Source organism: Physcomitrium patens, chromosome 8 (assembly GCF_059467195.1).
Source record: "Physcomitrium patens ecotype Gransden chromosome 8, ASM5946719v1, whole genome shotgun sequence".
NCBI classification, from domain to species: domain Eukaryota; kingdom Viridiplantae; phylum Streptophyta; class Bryopsida; order Funariales; family Funariaceae; genus Physcomitrium; species Physcomitrium patens.
This window is the reverse complement of record NC_143417.1, coordinates 7993126-8020448: the sequence shown is the minus strand read 5'-3', so window position 1 is coordinate 8020448 and position 27323 is coordinate 7993126. Positions and strand designations below refer to the sequence as shown.

General features: G+C 30.7%; 1 protein-coding gene across 1 annotated transcript; it reads left to right on the top strand.

Annotated features, from left to right (window-relative positions):
* Positions 1–24049: 24049 nt before the first annotated feature.
* Positions 24050–27131, top strand: LOC112285948 (peroxidase 29). Its single transcript, XM_024527369.2, has 3 exons — positions 24050–24882; positions 25740–26088; positions 26219–27131. The coding sequence occupies exons 1-3, from the start codon at positions 24670–24672 to the stop codon at positions 26599–26601; spliced, it is 945 nt and encodes a 314-aa protein (XP_024383137.1). The 5' UTR covers positions 24050–24669; the 3' UTR covers positions 26602–27131.
* The last annotated feature ends 192 nt before the right edge of the window (positions 27132–27323 follow it).

Here is a 27323-nt window from a genome sequence, read left to right as displayed (position 1 = left end):
TTCCGTAAAGAAAACTAAACTTGTTCATGTAGAAGTCATCAATGGTCGTCCATTTTCTTCAGGAGATGTTACTCATGAAACCCTTCTATTAGAAATAACAACTAATGGTTATAGTAGCTTTGAATTATTTAATAGGATTAGATCTCCTTCTAATCTAGTCATTTTAGGTTTATCATGATTAAAAAAAATATAATCTTAAAATAGATTAGACTTCTTATAGTCTTGACTTTTCTAAAAGTATAACTAAGAGTGTAATTAACCAAGAAGAAAGTCATAAGTCTAGTATAATTAAACTTATACTTATAGGTACAAGTACTTTCTTGCATGCTGCAAAAGAAAAATTACCTTGTGTCATTTATGCCACACCTATTTCTATGGGTCGAAAGACTTCAAGTGGCATTCTAAGCTAATATCAAGATTTTGAAGATGTATTTGAAAAAAAAAAAAAAATGATACTCTTCGAAAACATTGTTCCTATGATTCCTCAATTAACCTTCAAGAAGGAGCACAACCGCCATTTGGACCAATCTACAATTTATCTTAAAATGAAGTGGCTGAACTCAAGGAGTATATTGAAGAGAATTTGGTCAAGAACTTCATACACGATTTCAAATCTCTAGTATGAGCTCCAATTTTATTTCTGAAGAAAAAAGATGGATCATTGCGGATGTATGTTGATTATGGAGGACTCAACAAAATCACTTTCAAAAACAAGTACCTGCTACCTTTGATATCTAGACTTTTTGATCAATTGAATCAAGCTAAGATCTATACAAAAATAGATCAACAGATAGCATATAATTTTATATGCATCAAAGAAGGAAATGAATGAAAGACTACGTTTTGAACAAGGTATAGACATTTTGAATATAACGTCATGCCTTTTGGACTTACAAATGCACCAGTAGCATTCCAACATCTAATAAATGATGTCTTTCGGGAGTTTTTAGATGATTTTGTTGTTTGTTACCTAGACGACATCTTAATCTATTCTAAGAATCTAAAAGAATATGAACTTCATGTTCGCCAAGTATTACAAAAACTAAGAAATGTAGGACTCTATGCCAAGATAGAAAAGTGTGTATTTCACACTAATCAAGTTAACTTCTTAGAATACATCATTTCAAATATTGGACTTATGATGGATCTTAAGAAAGTTCAAACTATTATGGATTGGAAGATCTCAAAAATGATAAGAGATGTCCAATGCTTTTTGGGATTAGCCAACTACTATTGGATCTTCATCAAAGACTTCTCTTAAGTTGCAACTCCACTTACACATTCGACTTGCAAAGACAAACTTCAATGGAATCAAAAAGTAGAAATAGCATTTGAAGCTTTGAAAACAACCTCTATTTTTGCACCAATCTTGTATCGCATCAATTTTTCTAAGTTATTTTATATAGAAACAGATGCATCAAATTTTGCTTTGGATGCCGTATTATCACAAATGGGATCAGATGATAAACTTCACCCAATAGCTTTTCATCCCAAAAAAATTTCAGTAGTTGAGATCAACTATAACATCCACGAAAAAAAACTTCTTACAATCATGGATTCGTTTCAAGAATGGCTCCATTATCTAGAAGGTGCTTCTAGTCTAGTCACACTATATACGGATTACAAGAACCTTAAATATTCTATGTCTACACATATTTTGAATTGTCGCCAAGCTTGTTGGAGTATGTCTTTGTCAAGATTCGAATTCAAGATCACTTATCGACCAAGAAAACAACAATGTTTGTCAGATGTACTCTCTAGATGATCTTATCTTATACCAAAGGAAGGAGATGCTTCTTTTTATTAACAACGAATAATTCTCTTGAAGCCAGAGCATCTTCATCTTTGAGTAATAAAATCAACACTAACTGTTGATTCAACTTTCATTAAGCAAGTTCAGTCAAATATGTCTTCTGATCCACTTATTTGTAATATAAAAAAAAATCCTTCAAAGTCTTTGGATACTTCCAACTTTGAATTCAAGAATAATCTATTATATTTCAAAGGACGCCTATATGTTTCAGAAGGTGAAGCTCAATTAATTATTCTTCAAGCTCATCATGACTTTCTAGCTGCAGGACATTTTGAGTATAATAAAACTTTGGAACTAATATCCAAGGATTTTTGGTGGTTGCAAATGTGGAAGGCAATCAAAGATTTTGTACAATCTTATGATATTTGCTTGAGATCAAAAACTCCTCATCATCAACGCTACTGACTTCTTCAGCCATTACCCATTCTAGAACAACCATGGTCTTCTATTTCTATGGATTTCATCACGGATCTTCTAATTTCAAATTCTTATGACTCTATATTCGTGATAGAAGATCGTTTTACCAAATTGGCATATTTTGTTTCATGTATAAAATCTATAACAGGTGAAGAAATAACTAAGTTCTTTCTTGACAATATCTACCGCTATCATGGATTATCCAAGGATATTATATGAGATAGGAGAACTCAATTTGTATCAAGATTTTGGCGGACTCTTTTCAAGATTCTAAAAATACATATAATACTATCTTTAGTATTCCATCCTCAAACTGATAGAAAAATAGAGCATGTTAATTAAGTTTTAGAGCAGTCTTTAAGATGTACCATTAACTACCAACAAGATGATTGGACAACTCTTTTGCCATTGGCAAAGTTTTCTTATAATAACACGGTTCATTTTTCTATAAAACAAACACCTTTCTTTGCTAATTATGATTATCATCCACGACTTGATACTTTTGACTTTTCAAAAATTGATAATCTTATTGCGAAAGATTTGGAAATTCATTTCTCAGAGCAACATGCAAGGATGAAGGCGAAGTTAAAAGAAGCTCAAGAACAACAAAAGGTCAACGCGATTGTCTATTGAAAAAAACAACCACCATTCCACATGGGTGATAAGGTATGGTTACTTCATCACAATGTGAAGACCACTCGGCCTTGTGATAAGTTGGACTATCAAAGACTTGGACCATTTTCTATTTCTGCACAAATCAATCCAGTTATATATCGTTTCCACCTACCGGAGTCAATGAAAATCCATCCAGTATTTGAAGTGTCTCATCTTGAACCATACAAGACAGTGGACATACCAAGAAGAAGACAAGCTCTACCTCCTTTTATAGAAGTGGACAATAATGAAGAGTTTGAAGTGGAAGAAGTCTTAGATTCAAGGTGGCACTGAAATAAATTAGAATATCTTGACCATTGGTACGGATATGATATTAATAAATGCACATGAGAGCCAGTATAAAATTTTGTAAATGTAGCAAAGGCGATGGAGGCTTTTCATTGAAAACATCCATCAAAATCAAGATGAAAACCTTCTTTATAAAAGAAACAAGATCTAGACAAGATAACATTCTACTTACAATCCTTGTTTGTAGCTTCTTTGTAGTTGTGATACTCAGGAGATGGAGAACCAAGAACTAGTGGATTCAACTTAAGAGCCTTCAATTATTGACTTACCAGACGAGACATTATCATTGTCACAACCTTCAAGATGATGCAATCGAAATGAAGATCTTCAAGAACGACATGTTCTTTCTCGAATACATGGCAAAATACAACGCTTTTGGTATCATGACCTTGGAAGGGACTCCCGATGTTTGGTGATTTTAGTAGAGGTAGGAACAAATCCTAATCGTGTTTCAAATATTTTATTTGAAGGAAGTTATGAAGGCCTCAACAATGATCAAATAACTAGGTGGTCTTTGCATCATGGTATGGGACACTACCGATAGTTGAGAGGCCCTATCAATCATCTTCGAAGAGAACAAAGATGAGAATATGTGGCAAATACAATTCGTCGCATTATAGATTTCCTCAACATATGATTACCACTCTTTGTGGAACTTATCCCTGGAAGGAGGGATAATGTCATGGACATACACATGTAAGCCAATGATTACATGTATAAATAGATAGAAGTAAGTAAAAATAGGTAAAAGTAAGTTAATTCTATAGTATTTGGTATACAAACTTCTTAGAAGCTTGATAGATGTCGCTTTGACTTTATAGGTGTCTTTAATTGACTTTTTGGATTAGAGCCGTGGTCATTAACTTGGCCATGTACCACACATGTTGTTAGCTTGAAGACCAAGCTAACTATGTGGCCGACATGTAGAAAAACTTGCCTTATAAGTCAAGGCATGTGTCCTACAAAGTCAACACATATTGGAGGTCCTATAGAACGTCGCCACATAGTCTCTAGTTAAATAATATATATAGAGACAAGAATGAAGCCCTCTTCACTCTTATCAACTCCATTCTTGCTTCTAGTCTAGTTTCAAGGGTCTCTAGTTTTCTTGGCTTTTGGCAATAGCCATTCCAGTTTCTTTCTTAAGATACATATACCAAGTTATTTCTATTTTATCATCTTTCTTTGAAAGAAGTCTCACTTGTTTATTTGTCTTTATCATATTCTTGTCCTTGATATATACTAATCATTGTCCATGTTATATTTATAGAAGTAAAACTCCCCAGATTTGGTTGTAAGATTTATCTACTTGCTACTTTCTAGTGCACAACTTCTTACCACAGACTTTGAACTTCTTCCATAAGTGTAGGCATAGTACTTCCATGATTCAGGTTAAAAATATGTAAGATTTTTACTCTTAGAGTGTTGTAAAGCTCATGAAGATCTGCCATAGTTGCAAATTTATTCTCACTTCTATTGAAAATAGCATCCATAATCTTTTCTTCCATAGATAACTCAAACGAATTCAAAAGTTAAATTAGAAGAGGGTATTCTGCAACCTCTAAAAATAAATCATATAAAGAAGGATAATCCACTCTCTTTAATGAAAAAAATCAGTGTTAGAAAAGAAGATTTTTTGTTTAAAGGTATGTAGTTTGCAACCTTCAAAATACAACAATAAAAGTGGAGTAGTCCACTCACTTCTTAAAGAAGACAGAAACAATATGTTAGCACTCTTATCAAACTATCAAGGACATGAATCTCAAAAAAAGAGAATCTTTAATTCATTCTTCTATCACTGAAGAGAACTAGAAAGTCTCTCAAAAAGTGATGTAATATTAATTAGAATGGTTATTGCCAAAAACAAGAAGACTAAAAAATCTTGAAACAAGACTAAGACTAGAAAGGCATTGACATGAGTGAAGAAGGCTTCACTCTTGCCTCCATATATTCTATATAACTAAGAGCTACATGGACCTTACTCATAAGATAAGCTTTATTTTTATTTGATCCTTTATTTAAAAAGAGATCTTCAATCTCTAACAACTTTAAAGCTTTCTTAAAAGCTTTTGCTAAGGCATTAATAAAACATGATAAGGCTTAATAGGCAACAATAAAGATTTGCTTATTATGTCAAAGGTCATGTTCTACATCAATTTATGCATTTGATTTCAAGCAATTGGCTAGTGATATTAATTGGAACAAATAAGCTTATATGATGCAAATCTATTAGAGACTAAAGAAAAATATAAAAGACGTATTATTATCATTATTTGATCCTCAAATACTTAATGAAGTTGTCAGCCAAATTGTGAAGTACGATAATGGATTATCTCAACACTATCAAGATCTATGCTTATGGACTTTGAAAAAGCAATGCACTTAAAATTTGTACTTTATTGCTTCAACAAATATATTACTTCTACACTTTAGAATTGAGGATATGCAAATTCATATAATATTATTCAAAATTCTTATAGCAAAGAAAAAAAAAATATTTGAATAAAAATTATGATTGTATTATAATCATAATAATAAATAAAATGAATAAAATAAACAAAATCCTTAAATTTAGGGATTATCTAAAAAAATAACTTATGACTAGAATTAGGAGTATAATTGTTCAAGAAAATAAAGAGGACTAGTGACAATAGAGACCATTGTTGTGATGTAATAAAACTATATAGTAAAATTATAATCAAAATTAAATTTTTAATTAATATCTAATTATCTTAGTTTAATTATAACTTGAGGTATCTAAACATGGCTTTTATAAAAGCCTCTTAGGTTATTTTTTATCTTAATAATTAGTAGGTTGAAGGTTAGTTAGTAATTTTACCTTCTAGGTTGTAGAGACTCTTCTATTACATTAGAAAGACCATAAATTGATGAAATCAGATTAGAAGAGGTAAATAATTAGTATAGTTGGTACTAGGATTAAGTTGAGAGTAGGGTTGGGCTAAAAAAAACCTTAGGATAAGATAGATTGATACTCGGGGATCGACCATTTGTGAGACAAGGTCGAAATCATACCTTTGGCCACTAAAATGACAGCCTAAGGCAAAATAGGGTTTCATTCAAAGATCGAGAGTTAGCATTTGAGAGCTAGATTGAATTTTATTCCAAAGACATAAGAATTGTTTTGAGAGGATTTTGGTAGACTTAGAAATTGTTGTTCAAAGTCAAGGTTTATATCAGTGATTTAGATTTTATATAATATAATTAGGGCTAGCAATTTTGGCTAATTTATGCAATTGACATGTCATCTATAGTTAAAAATTTAATATTGTGTGGATTATTATATGTGCTAAGTGTATACAAAATTTTGTAATAATCTAACGGCATGGTTTAGAGATATCTAGTTTTTAATACAAGAGGGTTTCAGAAGGTTGCAGTTTGAGGTTGGATAGGGTTTCTATAATATCTGAAGATTTATTGGTCGGATTAAGGTGAAAATTGGCATAGTGTTGGAGGACTTAAAAATCAAGCTACACACTAATTTTGAAAAAAAGTTAATGGTTGGAGAAGGAGAAATCATTGCTAGGATTTCTGCTTTACTTTTCAAGTTGGCGGCCAAGTGACATTTGTACAATTTTTGGAGGTTTTCTCACAATTTGTTAGTTGGATTGGGCTAAAAATTCTTGAGCATTTAGAAGACTTGCATTTATAATTTTATGCGAAATTCTACATGAAGTGGACGGTCGGATTGGATGTTACAGCTTGTTAAAGCTCATTGATTAGGATTGGGATTTACAAGAAAAATCTAAATTCCTTAAATATGAAAGTAACAAGGTAATTGGGATTTATGCATGGTCAAGACTACTAAAAAGAGTGTTTTAAGCACTTTTGAATTAAAATTCAGATTACATTCTTCTCACATGGATGAAACCTATTAGAGTTTCTTGGCTACTTGTGAAACATAATCTCACTTTCCACATCTAAGTGCCCAGTGCATTCTTGAGCAAAACAACACATAATACGACACTGTGTCTTTGGACATTTCAATACATCAAATTCATTAAGATCCCTTTTTTTTAATCTAACTTATTTATTTTTTTATTATATATTTATTTCTTAGTCTATAAAAACTTCAAACAAGTATCTTATTAGATTTAAGAAAATTTGCTTACTTTTTAAATGAGAAGTTTTTCAAATTTCATAAAATTCCTTTAATACAAAAGTCAAAATCTGTTTATGTAGAAATAATAGATAGTCAGCTTTTATCTTCAAGAAATATTATTCATAAGTCTATATTACTAAAAATATTATTTAAAGGCTATAATAATAAAATAACATTCCATATTATTAAAATTCTATTCAATTCTATTATTCTTAGACTTTTGTAGTAAAAAAGATATAATCCATATATAGATTGGAGGCTCTAAAAGGTAAAATTTTCTATTAAATTTCTTCTAATAAAAAACTATCAAAAAATCATCAACAAAAAAGCCCTTATTTCTTTAAGTAAGAACTTTTATGAAGATGGCTAAGAAAGAAATGCCATTTTTTATTTATGCAACTCCAGCTTGTTAAGAAGCAAGCTTGCTAATAGCTATTCCAAAGTAGTATAAGGAGTTTTAAGATGTCTTTGAAAAAAAAATGTTGATACATGACCAAAGTATTGACTATATGATTGTGCCATTGATCTTCAAGAAAGAATTCAGCCACCATTTGGCCCAATCTACAACCTATTACAGAATGAGCTTTCAACATTGAAGGATTATATTTACAAAAATCTTATAAAGAAATTTATTTAGCATTCCAAATTTCCAACATGTGTATTAATAATTTTTACAAAAAAAAATATGGATCTTTGAAAATGTATATTGATTATTAGAGCATCAACAAATTTAAAGTAAAGAATTATTATCCTCTACAATTGATATCAGGGCTTTTAAAACAACTTAGTTAAATCAAGATCTACACCAGAATAGATCTTTGTAGAGTATATAATTTGGTATAGATTAAAAAAGATGAATAGAAGACAATATTTCAAACAAAGTACATATATTTTTAATATAATGTCATGCCTTTTAGATTGATAAATCCTCCAGCTGTATTTCAATATTTAATGAATAATTTTTTTTTAGAATTTCTTCATAAGTTTGCTGTCAGTTATCTTAATGATATCTTAATTTAATCTAAGACTTCTAAAAAATATAAAGAGTATATGAGATTAGTCTTGTAAAAGTTACAAGATATAGGATTATATACCAAATTAGAAAAATGATTATTCTATCAATCAAAAATAGAGTTTTTTGGATATATTATATCCAATGAAGGCTTATTGATAGATTCAAAGAAAGTTCAAGCTGTAATGGAGTAGGCAACTCCAAAGTTAATATGGAATATATAATGTTTCTTAAGATTTGTTAATTTCTATTAGATATTTATGAAGGATTATTTCCAAATTGCTATTCTTCTCACTGAATTGACATCCAAAAATAAATTGAAATAAAGAATTCAAGTACAAAAGGCTTTTTAAGATTTGAAGGCAACTTTTATTATAATATCAATTTTAATGCATCCAAATTTCATGAAGGACTTCTATTTGGAGACTAATACTTTTGACTTTGCATCAAGAGTTGTAATATTATAAATTTAAAACAATGGAAAGCTCCACTTAGTTGTATTTTATTTTAGAAATTTTTCAACTAAGAATATTAATTATGAAATTCATAATAATGAGCTTCTTACAATTATAGACTCTTTTTAGGAATGGTATCACTCATTAAAAGGTGCTACATATCATGTAACTATATATACATATCACAAAAATTTGAAGTATTTTATACCAAGTCGAATTTTGAATTACTACCAAGCTTATTGAAATATGTTATTATCTTTTTTTAATTTTGTAATTATATATCAATTAAGAAAATAATAAAGACTATCAAACGCTTATCAAAGAAATTATATTTTACTCCAAAGAAAAAAAAGTAGTATTTTAATAATAATAATATACTACTATCTTTAAGATAAAATAATTTTGTCTTAATATTACTTCTATGATTATATCTGTTAATTTAAGTTTTTTTGAAAAACTTTCTATAGCATCAACTAAAGATTCATTAGTTTGTAATATCAAGTAGCATCTTAATAATAACAATTCAAGTTCCTTGAAGATCTTTTGTATTTTGAAGAGTACATATATATTCCAAAAGGATTGATGCAACTTTGGGTTCTTCAATTTTATCATAATTTCCGAGCTATAGGATATTTTGGATTTAATAAAACCTTGGAACTTAACTCTTAAAATCTTTAGTAGCTTCAAATATAAAAGACCATGAAAGACTTTGTATTCTTGTATGATATTTATTTAAGATCCAAAAAAAATTAATATTGTCTTTATAGACTTCTATAGCTACTATCAATTTCAAAGCAACTAAGGTCTTTAGTATCAATGGATTTCATTACTAATGTGTCGCCATTAGCTATATTTGATGCTATCAACATTATTGTAGATCAAATCTTCTACATTATTGTGTGAAAGAATAATTTAAAAAAAAAAAAAATAAGATTCATTCTTATATATATATATATATATATATATTATAGCCTATCTAATGATATCATTTTTTATTGAGAACTTCAATTTATATCAAAATTTTATAAATCTTTTTTCAAGATATTGAAAAGAGATATGAAACTTTCTTTTGCTTTCCACCTTCAAACCAATAGTCAAACAAAAAAAACCAATTAAGTTTTGGAGTAGTATTTGCAATAAAACAATCAAATATAAATAAGATGATTGGTCCTTATATTTACCTTTAGTATAATTTTTTTATAATAATACTCTTTATGCTTTAATTCAAAAAATACCATTTCATGTCAATTATGGTTATCATCCAAAGTTTGATTTGTTAAATATATCAAAGGATAAAAATCCATCAACTAAAGATCTTGCAAAATGATTTTCACAATTCTATACAACTTTAAAGCTTTATTTATAAGCAACTTAAGATTCTTACAAAGTATCTTCAAACAAATTTAAAAAATAATCTTTTACTTTTCAAGTTGGAGATAAAGTATGGCTTCTTTGATATAATATCAAAACCAATCAAATTTGTGATAAATTGAACTACTAAGGACTAAAGCCATTTTATATTCAAAAATAAATCAATCTATCGACTTATTTATTGAAATTATATACATCCATGAAAGTACATCCAATCTTTCATATTTCTTATTTAAAAGCTTATTCAGAATCAACCATTTTAAGAAGAATACAACTATTACCTCCTTGCATTGACATAGATAATTATTTGGAATATGAAGTAAAAAAGAAATTTGATTTTTGGCAAAGAAGAAGCAAGTTGAAGTATTTTATATATTGGCACAGCTACAATATCAATGAGCGTATGTAAGGACTAGAAGAAAATCTAATTAATGTGTTCTAAAAGATACATGAGTATCATTGATTTTTCTTTGTTATTATCCAAGCATCCATAATAAATTCTTGTATCAACTCTCTACCACATAAGATAGTTGAGTACTTGTTATATCACAAAAACAACTGATATGAAAAAAACTCCATTTGAGTAACTCGTACAATCCATAATACTACAACACATAAGAGATTCCATCACTTCCTTGGTGCCAACAACATCAATCCACATCCTTGGAAGCTAGTACAACAACATGCAAAAGCCTAATAGCAATCTCTATGAGCTAAGCAATTATCCAATTACCCAATTACTTTAGAATAGTTTTTTGTGAGATATAGATAAATATTTATAGAAAAAATATTTTCATTGCTTATAAATAAATTTAGGATGTTTTGTACAGATACATAAGGTATATAGTTTAATAATATTTATTTGTAGTAATATATTAATAATATAAACTGACCTAAAATCAAAAAAATTAAATCAGTGCTAATTTATCTTATTCAATAATTTTTATACTCTATTAAAAAATCATTTATCAAGAAGAAGTTCAACCTTTTCAAAGATTGATGTTTAGAATGAAGATTAAAACCAATCACAATGAATGTTTTTTCTCAAAAACCTAAAGTTATTTTAGAATGACTTTTCTATGAAGCTACTACTAGAATGTTGTATGTAATGAAGAAAGCAAATATGAAATTGATGCTCTTCATAGAATTTAGAATTAAAAAAAGATGTGATGATATAGACATTCATCGAGAAGATTTTTAGAATATTTTATTTAGTTTTTAAAGATTCTTAAAATACTCTAATAGAAGATTTTTAAAGATTCTTAGAATATTCTATCAGATTCTAAAAAGTTCTAGAAAGATTAAAGAAGTTGTCCGAGAAGCTTTGTAGAATTGCTTCATCTTTAAGCAACATGAGAACTTCTTAAGAAACTTTCTAAGGTTGCTTCATCTTCAAGCAACTTGAAAACTTCTTAAGAAGCTTTCTAAGGTTACTTCATCTTCAAACCATATGAAAAATTCTTGAGAATCTTCCTAATACCTAATATAAATAATTTATTCTACTTTTAGATTCAAATTATTTTTCTATTTTTGTAGTCATATACTTATTTTTTAGAATTGCCATTGTTGTAATATTCCATTATAATTGCACCAACTTTATTTATAATTTTTTTATTATAATGTCAAGTTTCTTTTTGCTAAAGTCTTAAGAATCAAATATAAAAATCTTCTACAAGCCAATTTAATCTTTGACATGCTTTAACAAATAGTTGCGCATATGCATTGTAAATGTACAACATATTTTATAAAGATTCTATTGTTTCATGCTCTAAGTTAACAAAATGTGACATCTTTTTGTTCAACTTAGCTTATAAATTAGAAATATATAATTGAACAAAATTTAGAGTTTTACTTGCAATTGAAAGAAGACTTGTTATTTGATGATATAACTCTCTTTGTAGATAGTAAGTATTTTTATCATTGTATTTAAAATGTTGATCAATATTTGCTCTACTATATGTAATAGTTAATGCATTATTGTACCCTCATATATTCTTGCAAAATTATTTAGTCTTACAATTAATATCTTCTAATAGATTACATATAGATTCTAGAAGAGGATTGTGTGGCAAAAGGATGACTTTCTCATTGGTGCAATACATATTGAAGTATATATTTATCTTTGAAGTATTAAACAAATATTCTTCTATCTATTAAAGGACTTCTCAATGGCTTCAAGGAGTGGTTATTCTATCATGTAAGTGGTAGTAATAACTTGTCCTCCTATCAAAAGAAAAATTTGTAATACAAACTCTTTATATCATGGAGCCTTCTTGGAGCACATGCTTCTATATGTGCTAATATTTCTTGTTAACAATGTGCATCTATTTGAAATCTGAAACGCACATCAATTCTCGCATAATTTACTTAAAGAGCTTGTTTGTATTGTATCCATTTATAGCATTAACATACATAGCATTTTTACATTCTTGTTGAGATGTTATGGATATTGCTTACCATTCTTGTTAAAAAGTTGTCAGTGCAACATCTCATTCTCTATCTTATTAATTGAAATATTCTTTGTGTGTTTTTATAATTCAATAGTAAAAAAGAAGAAACAAATCTCTAAAATGTTTCTCAAACAAGTTTCATGTATAAAATATTGTCATGTGCATATAATTCATGTGCATTCATATTCTCAAAATTAATAATAGATAATTTAAAATATATTATTTATAAATTATTAATAATAATAATTAAATAAATAATAAATAGTAAATTTTTAGTTGATGGTATAAAATTCTAAAATCTTTTGAACTCTTATGCATATTGTATGTTGTATTGTGAAATATATCATATGTATATTATAATATATCATGTAAAATATATTTTATAAATTATATATTATATTTTGTGTATATATATATATATATATATATATATATGAAAGTATATATTTGGGTTTTTTCAAAATTTCATCCAAAATCCTAAAACCTAACATCCATAGTTAGAATTTTTTTATAGTTAGGATTTTATAAATTTGAAAAATCAACATCATAAGGGTGGACAATAATAGAACTAGATTAACAATGTTTTTTTGACATGTTTGAAAAAAATAAAAATCTGCTTACATAAATTGGTTTAGATTTGTTCTAAATATTAGAAATAAATCTTTTATTAAAAACATAGTAACCTATGAATTCAGTTCAGTACTCAAAATAAATAAATAAATAAAATCATATTTTATTTTACTTCTTTTAAAATCAATCTAGAGAAAAATGAGAGTTAAATTTTATTTTTTAAAATTCACAATTAGAATAGCTTGTCTTTAAAGTCCTACATGAATACTTTGATGAAAGCATTAAAGATTTTAATATGCATTTAAGAATGTAATTAAAACTTACAATAAAAAACTTTCATAATATGAACACCACTGATATAATTTTTTGTTGTATTTTAATCTTTTATAATATTTGAATATTTTTATAGATTATTCCTATCTTAAGTTTAATTATTATTACATTTTACAAATCAAACTAGTACTTGATTTTATTCTCTGTAGCTCCTGTCTTGCTCCATTGTAATTTTGTTCCTTGGAAGTTGGTTGTTGAAAGGTTCTACGATGTGTTTTTTTATTATTATTATTTTTTTTTTTTTATTTCTTGTCTTTAGAAATAGAAGTGCATCTTGTTCTTCCTTTCATGGGACTTGATTTTGAAGCATGTTATTTTATCTTTGTAAGCCAAGAATTTGGACCACAAGTCTATATCAATATTACTAGATTCACCTAACTTTGACCAATGCACTCATTTGGAAACATAAAAATGGTTCTTGTTGGTGGTTTAATATATATTTTTTAAAAGAAAAATAAAATAAAAATGAAGAATGCATGTGGTGTGAATTGTGCTATTCATGTCTCACTCATGTACCTGCTCACACACATATCTATTTTGTACAGTGTTATAGGCAGGAGTGAATGGAGAGTTATATAAGCAGCAATTGGGAGGGGGGAGGGGGGGCTAAGTGCCTATGGAAGGTGGAAATTAAATGCCATAAAGGGATTTGTTACTTTCAATAGTATCCTTGCAATAAATGAAAAATTTAATTTTAAAACTATACCACTTGTCTTGTGCAGAGTGGACAACACACAATATATGTAAGTCTACATAATGTGGCTCTTGGAATGAGATTTGACTGTTGGTACTCTCTCTTTACTTTTTTCATTTATTGACACACTTAAATGAGGCATTAAGGAATTGGCTTAGCTTGCTACCAATAAATCCCCCACTCTCTTTCTTCCCAAATGATTCATTGTGTACTGCATTAGATGATAATGAGCATGGACCTTGGTGGCATCATTGACATGCCAATAATACTATTTGTCATGTTTTTGTGTGTGTGGAGTGGGTTTAACTAGGGAATGGATACTTTGATGTCTACCATCTCCATAAATTGGAGGATATCCATTTATAACTTTTATGCATGAAATGTTAAACTTCCATGTTGTGAAATATTTATTCATAATTTATTCATGTTCTGTTGTTGTTTGTTTAAGAGTTAAGTAAGTTTGCTTGTATGATATTAAATGCTATTTTTCTTTTTCCTTTTTTTCTTTTTCAAGAGAAATTAAAGCACCAGAGATAAAGTGGATTGGAAACTTTTACCCTAAATTAAATTAGTTATTTTAGAAAGGAAAAGCCTTCAAAGCTCTTTGTTAGAGAAATATTCTCTTACCAACACTTGCAATCATGAAGATAAATATTGCATCCATCACTATAGAAAGAGTTTTAATTGTTGAAGTATATACTTTGAAAACAAAGAATTGGTTAGTACTTCACATGTTTTCTTAAAGATACATTACCGAGTTCATGTACAAAAAAAAAAAAAAGTCTTGGCTGAACTAAATTTGTTTTTAAAACTTCTTGATGATATGATTTCCAAAAAGTAATATTGATTTAGTTTTATTTTATAAAAAAGGATGAGCTCTTTTTTATTAAATTGAGTAAATTTTCCTACTTCTATTGTACAATCAGTTATCATAGGCGAGGAGGCAATGAAACATACAAAATAATTTAAGGTTATTAAATAAACCTTGAACATTGATATAATTGTGTTTTTGACTATGAAAGTATTGATTTCTGGATTGAAAATATAACTATCATAGAATCATGCAATAGTTTGTAAAACAGTTACTTAAAAAGTTCAACTTTTTTGGTAATCTGTAACATTGCAAAGGTTGATGCAATGTAAGTTTTGCTTGTAGAAGAAAATGCAAATCTTATGTTTACAACTGGAAAGTAGCTTAGAATGCAGCATTGCCAATGAGCACAACATCCACTGTTTGAATATGTTTATATTAACAAAAGTCTACAAAAATTCACATACACACATGCATTCAGATATACACTTAGTTTTACAAATGCTACAATCTATCAAATTGTGTGTAGCAAAGTTATCTTTTATAATAAAAAAACATGTTTTTGTGTATTGGTTGCATTGTAAATTAAGTTAATCAGCCATAAAAATATCCATGTCCCCTCGGAATATATAATGTTGCATATAAGTGGGTGGTCACCTCATAAGCTCATGCTAAATATTGGCACAATTATGATGCCTTTCTATAATCTTGATTTAGCAAGTAGTCTTTGTAATAAAACCCAACTAATGATCAAATGTTTCACTGATATAGACATTGAAGTTGAGGTATTGATGAGAAAAAAACATTGTCATATTACATTTATTTCTAGAACTACCACAATTACTAAATAGTGAAATCGTTTTTAGGTTTTAAGCAGAAAATAGTTCCCCTTGCATATGGCTTATGTAATAATAGTAAACTAATCCCAAGGAAAAATAATGAAGTATGTTTTGCTAAATTTAGCATAAACATCTTTTTCCACAACTACTTAAATATTTTATTTTTTCATGCAACGACCTCCAAAAATATAAAAGTTTTATTGAAATTCAGTACAGAAAGGGATGTTAGTTTAATGCACAATATGATTTGCAACAAAGTGCTTTAGCATTGAGATCATTTAAATAACTTATGTTGTTTTATTTTTTTTTCAATTTTTTTTTACATTTTTTTCCTTTTACAATGTAAAAATGTATGTTATTCTTTCATATGTGATGCCCTATATTATGTCCAAATATATATATATATATATATATATATATATATATTAACAATATGAAACATATTATTCCAAACATCAGAAAATAAAGAAAGATATGACATCATCAATAACTCAATGATCAATACACTGTGGCCAATGATCCCATGTGTGTAGCATGTTGTTACAATTACATCCTCTCACTTGTAAGAAGGGAGCAGTGGCCAAAGTGTAAACACATTCCAAATATGGAAATGAAGTTAATTGAGTAGTAACCTGACCAGTGAGGAAGAGAGGAGGATCCGAGTACATTAGAGCGATTGATGAAGCCATGTAATCCGCATCAACAGAAATCTTCCAATGCCACGGCCACTGATTGTCATTCTCAATCTGCTCACACAATCCCTATCAGATAGTATCGGCAGCCTAACTACAGGGACAACCAAAACCAAGGGTCCGTAGCGCCAGTGACAACAACGCTGCAGACACGCAAATCACGAACGGATACAGTCTCGAACCTTACCCAGCATCTCGCTCATAAATCGCAACTTGCCACCTGGATAAATTCACAAGATTGCAAACGTGAAGAGAAACTCTCAAACTCTAAAAGCATGGAGTCCATCTGAAAAGACTCTGATCATCAAAGGTAATCGAGAGGGGAAAAACATACAATGAAATCCGAATGGATTGAATCGAGGAGTTCACTAATTGCAGAATTTCACAACTGTGATATCCTCTAAAGCACTGACATCTCTGTTGCCAAACACCAATCGCCAAAACTGCATAACAGATATCACCCTGCGCTTGATAGCAACCGATGTCACACTGAACAAAACGCCGAGTACGGTTGATGTGATTGTGCAAGTGGCCACCGGACCAGATACTCAAATAACCGAACAGTAAGAAAAAAATCAAAACGAAAAGAGTAAGAATCCTAATGACGATGATTATCGACGAAATGGAGCAGATCTTTGCAGACCAGCGGGAAGATGAAACCTCTACCGCGCTCCGATCGGCTTGCGCCACGATTGGCGCTGGTGCCGGTGCCGGTTCCGATGTGGTTCTATGACCGGCACGAGGTTTCGAGAACACCCTGCAATTTCAAACTGTACAACTGCTGTGTCCGTGCAGCGCCACGCGTTCCGCATATGAATCCCTCGTATCCCTCGGCGGGAGGGCTTGGCGGGAGTCCTGCTCAATAGCTGCCCTCCACGTGTTCATCCATCCATTTCATCACCATCCAAACACTCTTCGAAACTTGTATTGAATGAGACTCAGTGTTTGAGTTCATTTAATATTTTATGTTGTGATATACTTTTCATGTAAAAAATAAAATAAAATCTTACAGGCAATAAAATATTAAATCAATCATTAATACCACGATTCTATTTCAAAAATAGTAATTTTGAATGCATGACCCAAATTTCATCAAACAAGTAAGAATTGAGAAATAATATAAATTAGATATGCACACAGACAAGTAGACATAACACACTTGAGCAATTAATCATATTCAAATATGACAAAAGAAAAGTAAGAATCCAGTGTCAAATTAATGAGATGAAACCACATATTGCTTTCGATACCATTTCTTCATCTCGAAGTAATATTAAATGAAATGCAAATTCGCTTGATATTAAATAATCAAACCCATCACAAAAAAATAATAATGTTTACGTTTGATGAGGTGCAAGAAACAATTCATGCACTTACATGGACATAATTCTGACAATTCTTTTTCCCCATCAATCAATGAGAGATACATATCTACACAACCAGATTAGAAGAGACATGCAGTCAAGTTTTAAATTGCACAAATATATATATATTCTATTAATTTTGGGTATTTTTTGTTGTTTTGTTTTGTTTGTTTGTTTTGTTTGTTTTGTTTTGTTTTGTTTTTATTTTTTCCCTTAAGTAGTTAGCAAGGCAGGAGCAGCAAGGCGGCAGAGTTCAGGCATCATCAGTCCAGTAAAGTGCACCAGGGCCCCTTCAATTGCATCTGTGGGAACATTAAAACCGTTCCCAGGCTTGGCTGAGGGAGGGCAAAGCATGGCCAGGCCATGCCAGGTGGGGTTGTTCCCATGCTGTTCCCATTTCTGTTCCCATGTGACACTTGTTCCTTAAGCCATCTGTTCCCATCTCTGCACAGGGACGGACATGTGTTCCACAATTGAACAAGGTGGTGGAAATGTGGCGAATGCCCTCCACCTGCACTCCTTGTGAGTGGGGCCCAAATGAATCTTGTTATTATATGACCAATGCCCCTCCTCCCCCCCTCTTCCATTAACTCCCTCTTTTATAACTGAGTACAAAAATAAATATCTTAACACAACAAAACAACAAGAACAGGAGAAAAAGAAAGAAAGAAAGAACAGAGATGAGAAAGAAACTGCAATTCTGACATGGGAAACTTTAAGGGGAAAAAGTTCTCAAAAAACCAAGTACCAAGTTTAAAAAACGATGTCCTGTTGAATGAATGAAGTAGAAATTGGTAGAATAAAACCATCCCTACAATGGAAACAGAGTTACCGTAGATCAACATGATTTTGTTTGTGAATAAATAAATTGGACTAATTCGGCTATGAGTAAATAAATTTGAAATTTTAATCCTCATTTGAAACGTCAATCTTTGAAAAGGTTGAACTTCTTCCTGATAAATGATTTTTTTACAGAGTATAAAAATTGTAGAGTAAGATAAATTAGCATTGATTTAATTTCTTTAATTTGAGTTTAGTTTACATTATTAATATATCACTACAAATAAGTATTGTTAAACTATACACCTGATGTTTCTGTACAAAACGTCCTAAATTTATTTGTAAGAAATGAAAATAATTTTTCTATAAATATTTATCTATATCTCACAAGAAACTATTCTAAAAGCTTGAACTTGAACTATACACAAGATGCCTCATTATAAGATTTTCATCAAACTCTTATCTAAGAATTTATTAAAATTAAAATTTATTTTAACTTACTAAAATGTAATATAGATGTAGGATTCAAGATTCATTATTCTCTTTAATATATATATATATATATATATATATATATATATTATATTATATAAGATAGCATAGATATAAGATAAAGAGACAAAAAATGATTATGATTGGTTATTGAGAGCAGTTGGGTAATTGCTTAGCTCATAGAGATTGCCACTAGGCTTTTGCTTATTGTTGTACTAGCTTCCGAGGATGTGGATTGATGTTGTTGGCACCAAGGAAGTGATAGAAACTCTTATGTGTTGTGGTATTATGGATTGTACAAGTTACTCAAATGGAGTTTTTCTCATATTGATTATTTTTGTGATATAACAAGTACTCAGCTATCTTGTGTAGTAGAGAGTTGGTACAAAAATTTATTATGGATGCTTAGACAATAACAAAGCAAAATCAATTGAGATATTTGAATATGAATCAAGATAGATTATGTATAAGCATACATCAAGGAATAGCAAATATTATTGGAGATATATAATATCAAGAAATCAACATGCAAAATCTATAGTAGAGTATAATACTTTAGTCATCTCATATTGGAAGTACAAGAAACTTATTTGAGATTTTTTAAGATTCTATGGCCATTACTTCATACTTTCAACATCCACATATATTTATTATATTGACAACAAATCTATAGTGGCTTGAGATTTCAAATGCATGCTTTTTGGAATAACATTTCAAAGATCTTCTTAATTTAGTAGATGGAGTATTTGAACTAAAGCATCATGCATTAATTGAAGATATTTATAAGCATCACATTTCAGGACATGCACTTGCAAGAGTGCATACTATTGAGTTTCAAAGCAAGGTCTTCTATACATGCACTTCTTACTCTTTTTTGATCAAAACAATAAAAATAAGAAATCCATTTCATGTTGATAAGATTATTTTTGCAAAGTTTCCTATTAAAGAGGATGATTTATTATTACTTGAGATAATTATCACTTTGCATGGTTTATGATCCATGTGGACCTCAATATATGCAAGCTTTATGTATGAAGGATGGAATATACCAAAAGAGATATCCAAAAGATTATTAAGAAGTAACATCAATGGATATTGATGGATATCTTCAATATCAAAGAAAAAATGATGGAAGGACTTTTAATATTGGCAATCATGTTGTAGACAATTGAGATGTTATTCTATATAATCGTATTTTTAGCAAAAAAGTATAACTTCCATATTAACATTGAGGTTTGTACTTCTATTCATGCTATGAAATATATTCGCAAGAATATTTATAAAGGATATGATTGTACAACAATGGAAATCATAAATAAGTAAGATAAGGTCAAGCAATATACTGATTTATGGTATACTAGAGCTCTTGAGCCAGCATTGCATTTGTTCACAATGAAAGTGCATGACAGTTTGAAATATAGTTTGATTGACATTACAACTTCCTAGAATGCATCAAGTAATTTTTGATCCAAATGATGATGCAGTCGAAATCTTAGCTTGTGGAGAATAGCAAAAAACAACTTTGATAGTAGTTTTTGAAATGTCTAAATTAATAGAGATAGTTCAGCAATACAAGTATCAATAATTTTTACAGCTTTTTGTGTGGAACAAGACCTTAAAAATGTGGACATTAAGATAATATAGATTTGCAATTAAAATATTATATTTTGCTGATCCTACTATAAGAATAAGATTTTATTGTCAACTTCTTTTGACAATGGTATATGGACCACATTTATTTTGAAGATATATGTACTATAAATAGAGTACTTCAACCAAATCTTACGAATGCATGCTTACAAATTGGATTGTTGGAGGATAATCAAGAATGGAATCAATTCTTAGAAGAAGCCTTTGTAATGAAAATAGAAAAAAAATTAAGAGCATTGTTTGCTATTATTCTTCTTTAATGTTTACTTGCACATTTAGAAGATCTATAAGAGAATTTTAAAGAAATTTGTTGTGATGATGTGGATTATTAAATAATTCAAAATTATAGAATTAATAGGCCACTATAAAGAGATATATTAGATTATAGACTGTTTCTTCTTAATATTATGAATAAATTATTTTTTTTAAATTTCATATATTAGAAAATAATTTTTATATGTATATATATATATATATATATATATATGTATATACTTGTATCCTACTTAATTCATATCTATTAAGTGATATTTTTTACTTACCTAATAATATTTGCTATGATAGAAATTGTTTCTAGATTATAAATATGTAATCTCATTTTTTATATTAAAATAAAAAATGATAATTTTTTAAAATTTAAGTAAAGAATCTTTGGATACCACATGTTTATTTTTCACTTTTATAATTAATTCCTATTGGACTTGTTAATAAAGTTTTGATCATTTGTTCATTTTGCTATTTTGTATAAATATCAAATTGAATGTGGTTTCAATTCTCAAAGTGCTAATCTATTTTTGTTATATTTAATGTCATTGCTGAATCAATCTTTGAGGATTAGTTTGGTTAGTTTCCTAGATTCTCTTCATGTATGAATACTTATAAAACTGCCTAAAACTCTATTAATCTTATTTTTGATAAATACTGCTTGCAATACATTCTTGTAAGTTGCTACTAGCAGTGTTAATCAAATACTATGATTATAAGTCCATTGTCCTGTACCAACTTCATTGGTAAACAATTGTTTCTATTGTCATGCCTTTTTGGTACAGGCTATGTCAATACTTAATTCTCATTTGATCACTTGTAGAATCCTATATTGTTTGCAATCATCAATAGTGATTAATTGCATGTAATAGAATTTGATATATTGCAAATTACAAGTTGTGTTGCAAATGCTTAATGATTGCAATTTAACTTGATTGATATTTATTAGAAAAAAGACTCAACATTCTCAAAAAAATATAACTAAAAATATGAAAAGAATTTGGTTGCATTTAAACTAGATTAAATATATGAAAGAAATAGAAAGGTAATCCATAGAGTTGTAAAGGAGACTAACACTTTTGGATATTATTGTTTAAAAGAACATATGTCATCATATAAGAACTACAAAATTTCATGAGTTCTTTTAAATTTGAAAACCTTGGTTATAAATTAAGTAGAACATATATAAATATATATATATATATATATATATATATATATTAAATTACAATAAACATTATGTATTTGGTTTTAAATAAATAAACACAAATAAATTATAATATTATTGATGTAAATTTTATCTCAAATATAAAATAATAAAATAAATATTATATTTAATCTAAGTTTATGCATTGAATATTTTTTATAAAATATATAAAAATAATATTCATAAAAAATAAAAAATAAAAAATTAATAAGAGCCATCCAGTTATTTTTTTTTTTTACTTTTTTCTTAATTTCTAAATGCAAATTTAACTTTAAATTTTTTTAATATAAGATACTTATATACTTTAGAATACTAAAAAATTATTCTTAGTATTATTTTTAGAGCTTGAAATAAAATAAAATATATAAAAATAAATAATTACTTAATAGCAACTAATTATACTATATCAACATCTATTAAAATAAACACACATGTATTTTCGAATTGCCTTTAGAAATTAAGAAAAAAGTAAAAAAAATTCGAATTGCCTTTCTAGATAAATTTATTTTTATCAATGTTAGCAATATCAATTCTTTTAAATCATATCCAAATACTAAAAATGCATTAATTAATAATAACATACAAGAATGTGTCTTCATATTGCATTTGATTCTATATCAAATGTTAGTATTTATTCTACAAATCATTCTTATATCATTTTTTAGTTTTTTATATAATTAAATATATTGATTTATATATTTAACAATTAAACTATTAAAATCCTAATATTGAAGATTTTTAATTGTAAGATAGAACATTAAATCATTTAATTTAATATCAGTAACTTTTAGAAAATAATGTTAGGCCCAAGCAACTAACAGAATAGATAAGTGCAAAAAAAATAAAAAATAAAAAACATTGTAAATGTAAGAACAATGTGTTAGCCTATCAATTATATAATAATGATTTGTAGTTGGTAAAATGACTTGATATTTTTAACAAAGTAAAATAAAATAAAAAAATGGTGCTTATTAGATTTATTCTTATATTTGTGCATTAATATTGTATCAAATTAAAGTATGTTTATGGTTGCAAACATTAATTAAAATCTTAGAAGTCAATACATGTTGACCTTTAGCATAATGATTTGATTTTTTTATTCTTGAAAAAAAAAAATAAAAGAGAAAAATAGAGTGGAATAAAATGACATCATAATTGGTTTAAAACTTAGTCACAAATGTCTAAATTTTACAGTATTAAGTAGCAATTGTAGTCATGAAATCACCTATTAATGCCAAATTAAACTAGAAAATGAAAATTAATGATCATTATAGTTATCTTCAATAAAAAATTACATCATTTTAATAAGCATTGCCAATTTAGTGTAAAATGTTTGATTTATCCATTCTAAGCACAACTAGAAAAAATAAAATAGCTTTCACTTTCCTTGAATACAAGTACCAACTTATATAAATGTATACTTTTTTGTTTCAAAAAGAAAAAGAAAAAGCAAAGTCAGAAAAAAAGAAAAAAAAAAAAGAAAAAAAAAGAGGAAGGTGTATGGGAAAGGCACAGGAAGCATGAAAGGCTGCAGCATGCAATGAGGTGGGAGTGTAAAATATTCCCCCAAGAGTGGACAAACCCAGGCCAGTACTTGGCTCATAAAACCAAAACCCAGGGTAAGTCATAACAGAGAGAATGGAGGAATTGATCATTCAGCAGCCTTTGTGTGAACTGGGGGCACTCAGAGCCCACCCACCCACAATACCCACATACCCATATTAGATCTATACCCCCTACACTTACAACACTTACAATTGCTCTCATTTACACACTCTGAGAGGGAGACTAGGACTGGGACTGGGTCTGATGCCATAAGTGGAGCTGGTGAGAGACTGGCCTTCAAGTGTACAGCTGCATTGTTGCTGCGTGTCAGGAGAGCCTTCAATGGTGCCACTCCCTGCAGTGATGATGAAGATTATGATGATGGTGATGAAGAAGAAGAAGAAGAAGAAGCAGCAGCAAAGAAGCTAGCTCCACAGCTCCGTTTCTGGGGTGGATTCATAGCCCACCCCACTGCAAGGACTTGTCAGCTGCTGCTTTTGCTGCATTCAGCTCCAAGTTGACAGCATGAGCAGCGTGGACTCAATTGGTGGATTGCAGTGTCATTCCCCTCTTTTGCATTAGATGCTTGCAGCCCCTTCTCTTGCGTGGCTCCTTTTGCGCATGGTGCAGCAGGGTACTAGGATCACACGCTTCAGAGCTGTGGACCCTGTGATATTGGAATGAGTTGTTGGCCTTTTCGTGTCAGAGGGTGGTAGAGTCATCTGGAGCTGGAACACCGGGTGAGAGGAAGTGTGGCGTTTGGGATTTCAGCTCCCGTGTGGAAGGACTTTCAACGGCAGCCGTGTTGATTGTTGTGGGAATTGGCAATGGGGAGATTGTTGGCGTTGGAGCTCCTCACCGCTGCTTTCCTGCTGGCGGCGGTGGCGGACGCTGAGCTGCGGTATGGCTACTATGATTCGTTGGGGTGTGCGGGGGTGGAGGATAGAGTGCGAACCTTGGTGCGGCGGAGCTTCCTTACAGATGCTACTTCAAGTGCTGCAATGCTCCGCCTTGCTTTTCATGACTGTCAAGTCGGACCTGTGAGTACCTCACACCTTAACGTAACAAGACCGGCTTGCCATTCCTTGAGCTCATATTCCTATCGATGTCCTTCAGGTCTTCTGCTTATCAACACTCAGGAGATAACTGTGTGAAAATACTAAGTTCATGTTTTTAGTAATGTCGTTTTTCCAAACCTCTCCGCCAGCATTTACCGACATGGATTACGTTGTCTGCAAAAAAAGGAAGTGGTGTTGTTACCACATACATTAGCCCCCCTCCCCTGCTTGCCTCGCTGACATTGCACTAATGCTTTACTTACAACAATTGTAGGCTCCATCCTTTCCCCAGGTGGTATTACATCTTAGCTTTGCACTTGCACTTACTCACGTTGACGCCGTCGGTAGAATACACAAGAACTTCCATGGTAGTAATGCCGTGTCTGGAAGTTGACAGTGAAGACTTTTCTCGGTCAAACACAGATAGGTAGCTCTTTTACACATCTAATATTAAGGTAGTAGCACTTTGAGTCAGAAATTGGGAGTTTTACTCGAAAGTATTTGTGCTAATTGATACTTTGGACAGTCTCGAATGCTTCTAATAGATCCTGAAATTAAATAACCTTGTGCTGACAGCAGGAGGGAAATTACTTTCTAATGAGAATGAATACTGAGGAACTTGTATTTGTTATTGCTAATTCATTGATAGTAGCAACTCTTTTAGCAGTCTACTCAAACGAATTAGCAACCAAATTTCTGAGCTTACTTGTTGGGAGTGTTGTGTGGCTCGTGTTGTTGCTTCTGCTCCATTGCTTTCTCACATGCTCCTCCGTTGACCATGTTTGTTCAGAGGGCAATAGTTCAATTCTGGAATGTAAGGGTAGTTTCTCTTTGTGCAGGGAGGGTGCGATGGCTCCATCATGATGGAAGGCGATGGCGGGGAAATGGACGCTGGCAGTAACTTTGGAGTCAAGCGCCTGGATATCATCAACTCCGTCAAATCTGACATGGAGGATATGTGCCCGTTGACGGTTTCCTGCGCAGACATTATCGCTATGGCTGGACGGGACGCAGTTGCTTACAATGGCGGCCCTGAAATTCAAATTCCTCTCGGCAGGAAGGATGCTGATTTCTCTAGTGCAACTGAAGCCGAAGCCAAACTCCCACCTGCTACCTCCAATGTGGACAGAGTTCTCAATGTTTTTGCCCCCTTCGGCATGAGCATAGCCGAGAGTGTTGCCATTCTAGGTACGCTAGCTTTTCCGTATCATGAGCGATTGTATTTACCAAGCCTGCAAAGAAGTTATTGTTTGAACCCACAAGCTTCCTTGAATTCGTTCACTCTCTGAATCTTAGCCGTCTTTATTTTTGTTTGCAGGTGCTCACACTCTCGGAGTAGGACACTGTAAAAACATCCAAGATCGTCTGCAGCTTAATAGTCCAACTGCCCCAAACAGTGTCGTCTATCGCACTCAACTCCGGGCAGCATGTGCTGTAAATGTGTTCGATATCGCAATCCTCAACAATGACGCCTCTCAGTTCACATTCGACAACCAGTACTTCCAAGACATTCAGAACGGACGCGGTCTCTTCACCGTCGACGACCAGCTTAGCACGGATCCACGCACAGCCCCCATCGTCACGCTCTACGCCTCTAACCAGGGAGCCTTCTTCTCTGCCTTCCAATCAGCCTATGTGAAGTTGACCTCACGAGCCATGACAGGAAATCAAGGCAGCGTGAGGAGCACTTGCACTCTCTAGGAATTTACATCTGCAGAAATCACTTTCGACATTGTCCCAATTTACCTTTAAGTCAACTGGTGCTTTTGATGAACATGATCTAAATAATCCTAGTCACAGAAGTATTTGCACATCTCCTGATGATGCCAGATGATTGGAGTGTTCAACTCCGTTGACGATGAAACCCTGAAAACTCTGAGACGTAGAGATTGGTCGATTTTGTGAAAAACCATGTGTGCGTTAACTCCTGGGCGCTGCTTTGGTGACGCATGCGAGGCGGTCGAAGACTGGTAGTCATTCCCTAAGAAACCTTGGCTTCTGAGAGTTCCTAGGGTGTGCAGCTGTGATTCTGGAAAGGGATTCAACCCTACAGATGCGTACGAGTTTTCCTGCATTTTATTTTGATATTTTTTCCACAGATCTTCCTGCTTGCGATCTCTTGCACTCTACTTAATTCTTGTAGACTAAGTGGTGAGTGCTCAAGTCATTGTACCAAATCTTTTTGAGATTTCAATATTTTCGTTTGTTTTTCTCTGATTGACGACAGAGTATTACCTGGTTTCGCTTTTTCTTCAAATGTCTAATCCCTCTGTGCCCGAAATACGACTCGAATTTGTATTCTAGTTGTCTCCTGATTCCTGGCTGTTTCCTGTATTACAACATTGAAACTGATTGGTGCTGATGTTAAGGACAATTATAACAAATGACTATCCCACACAAATACAACATGCATGAAGTCTAAT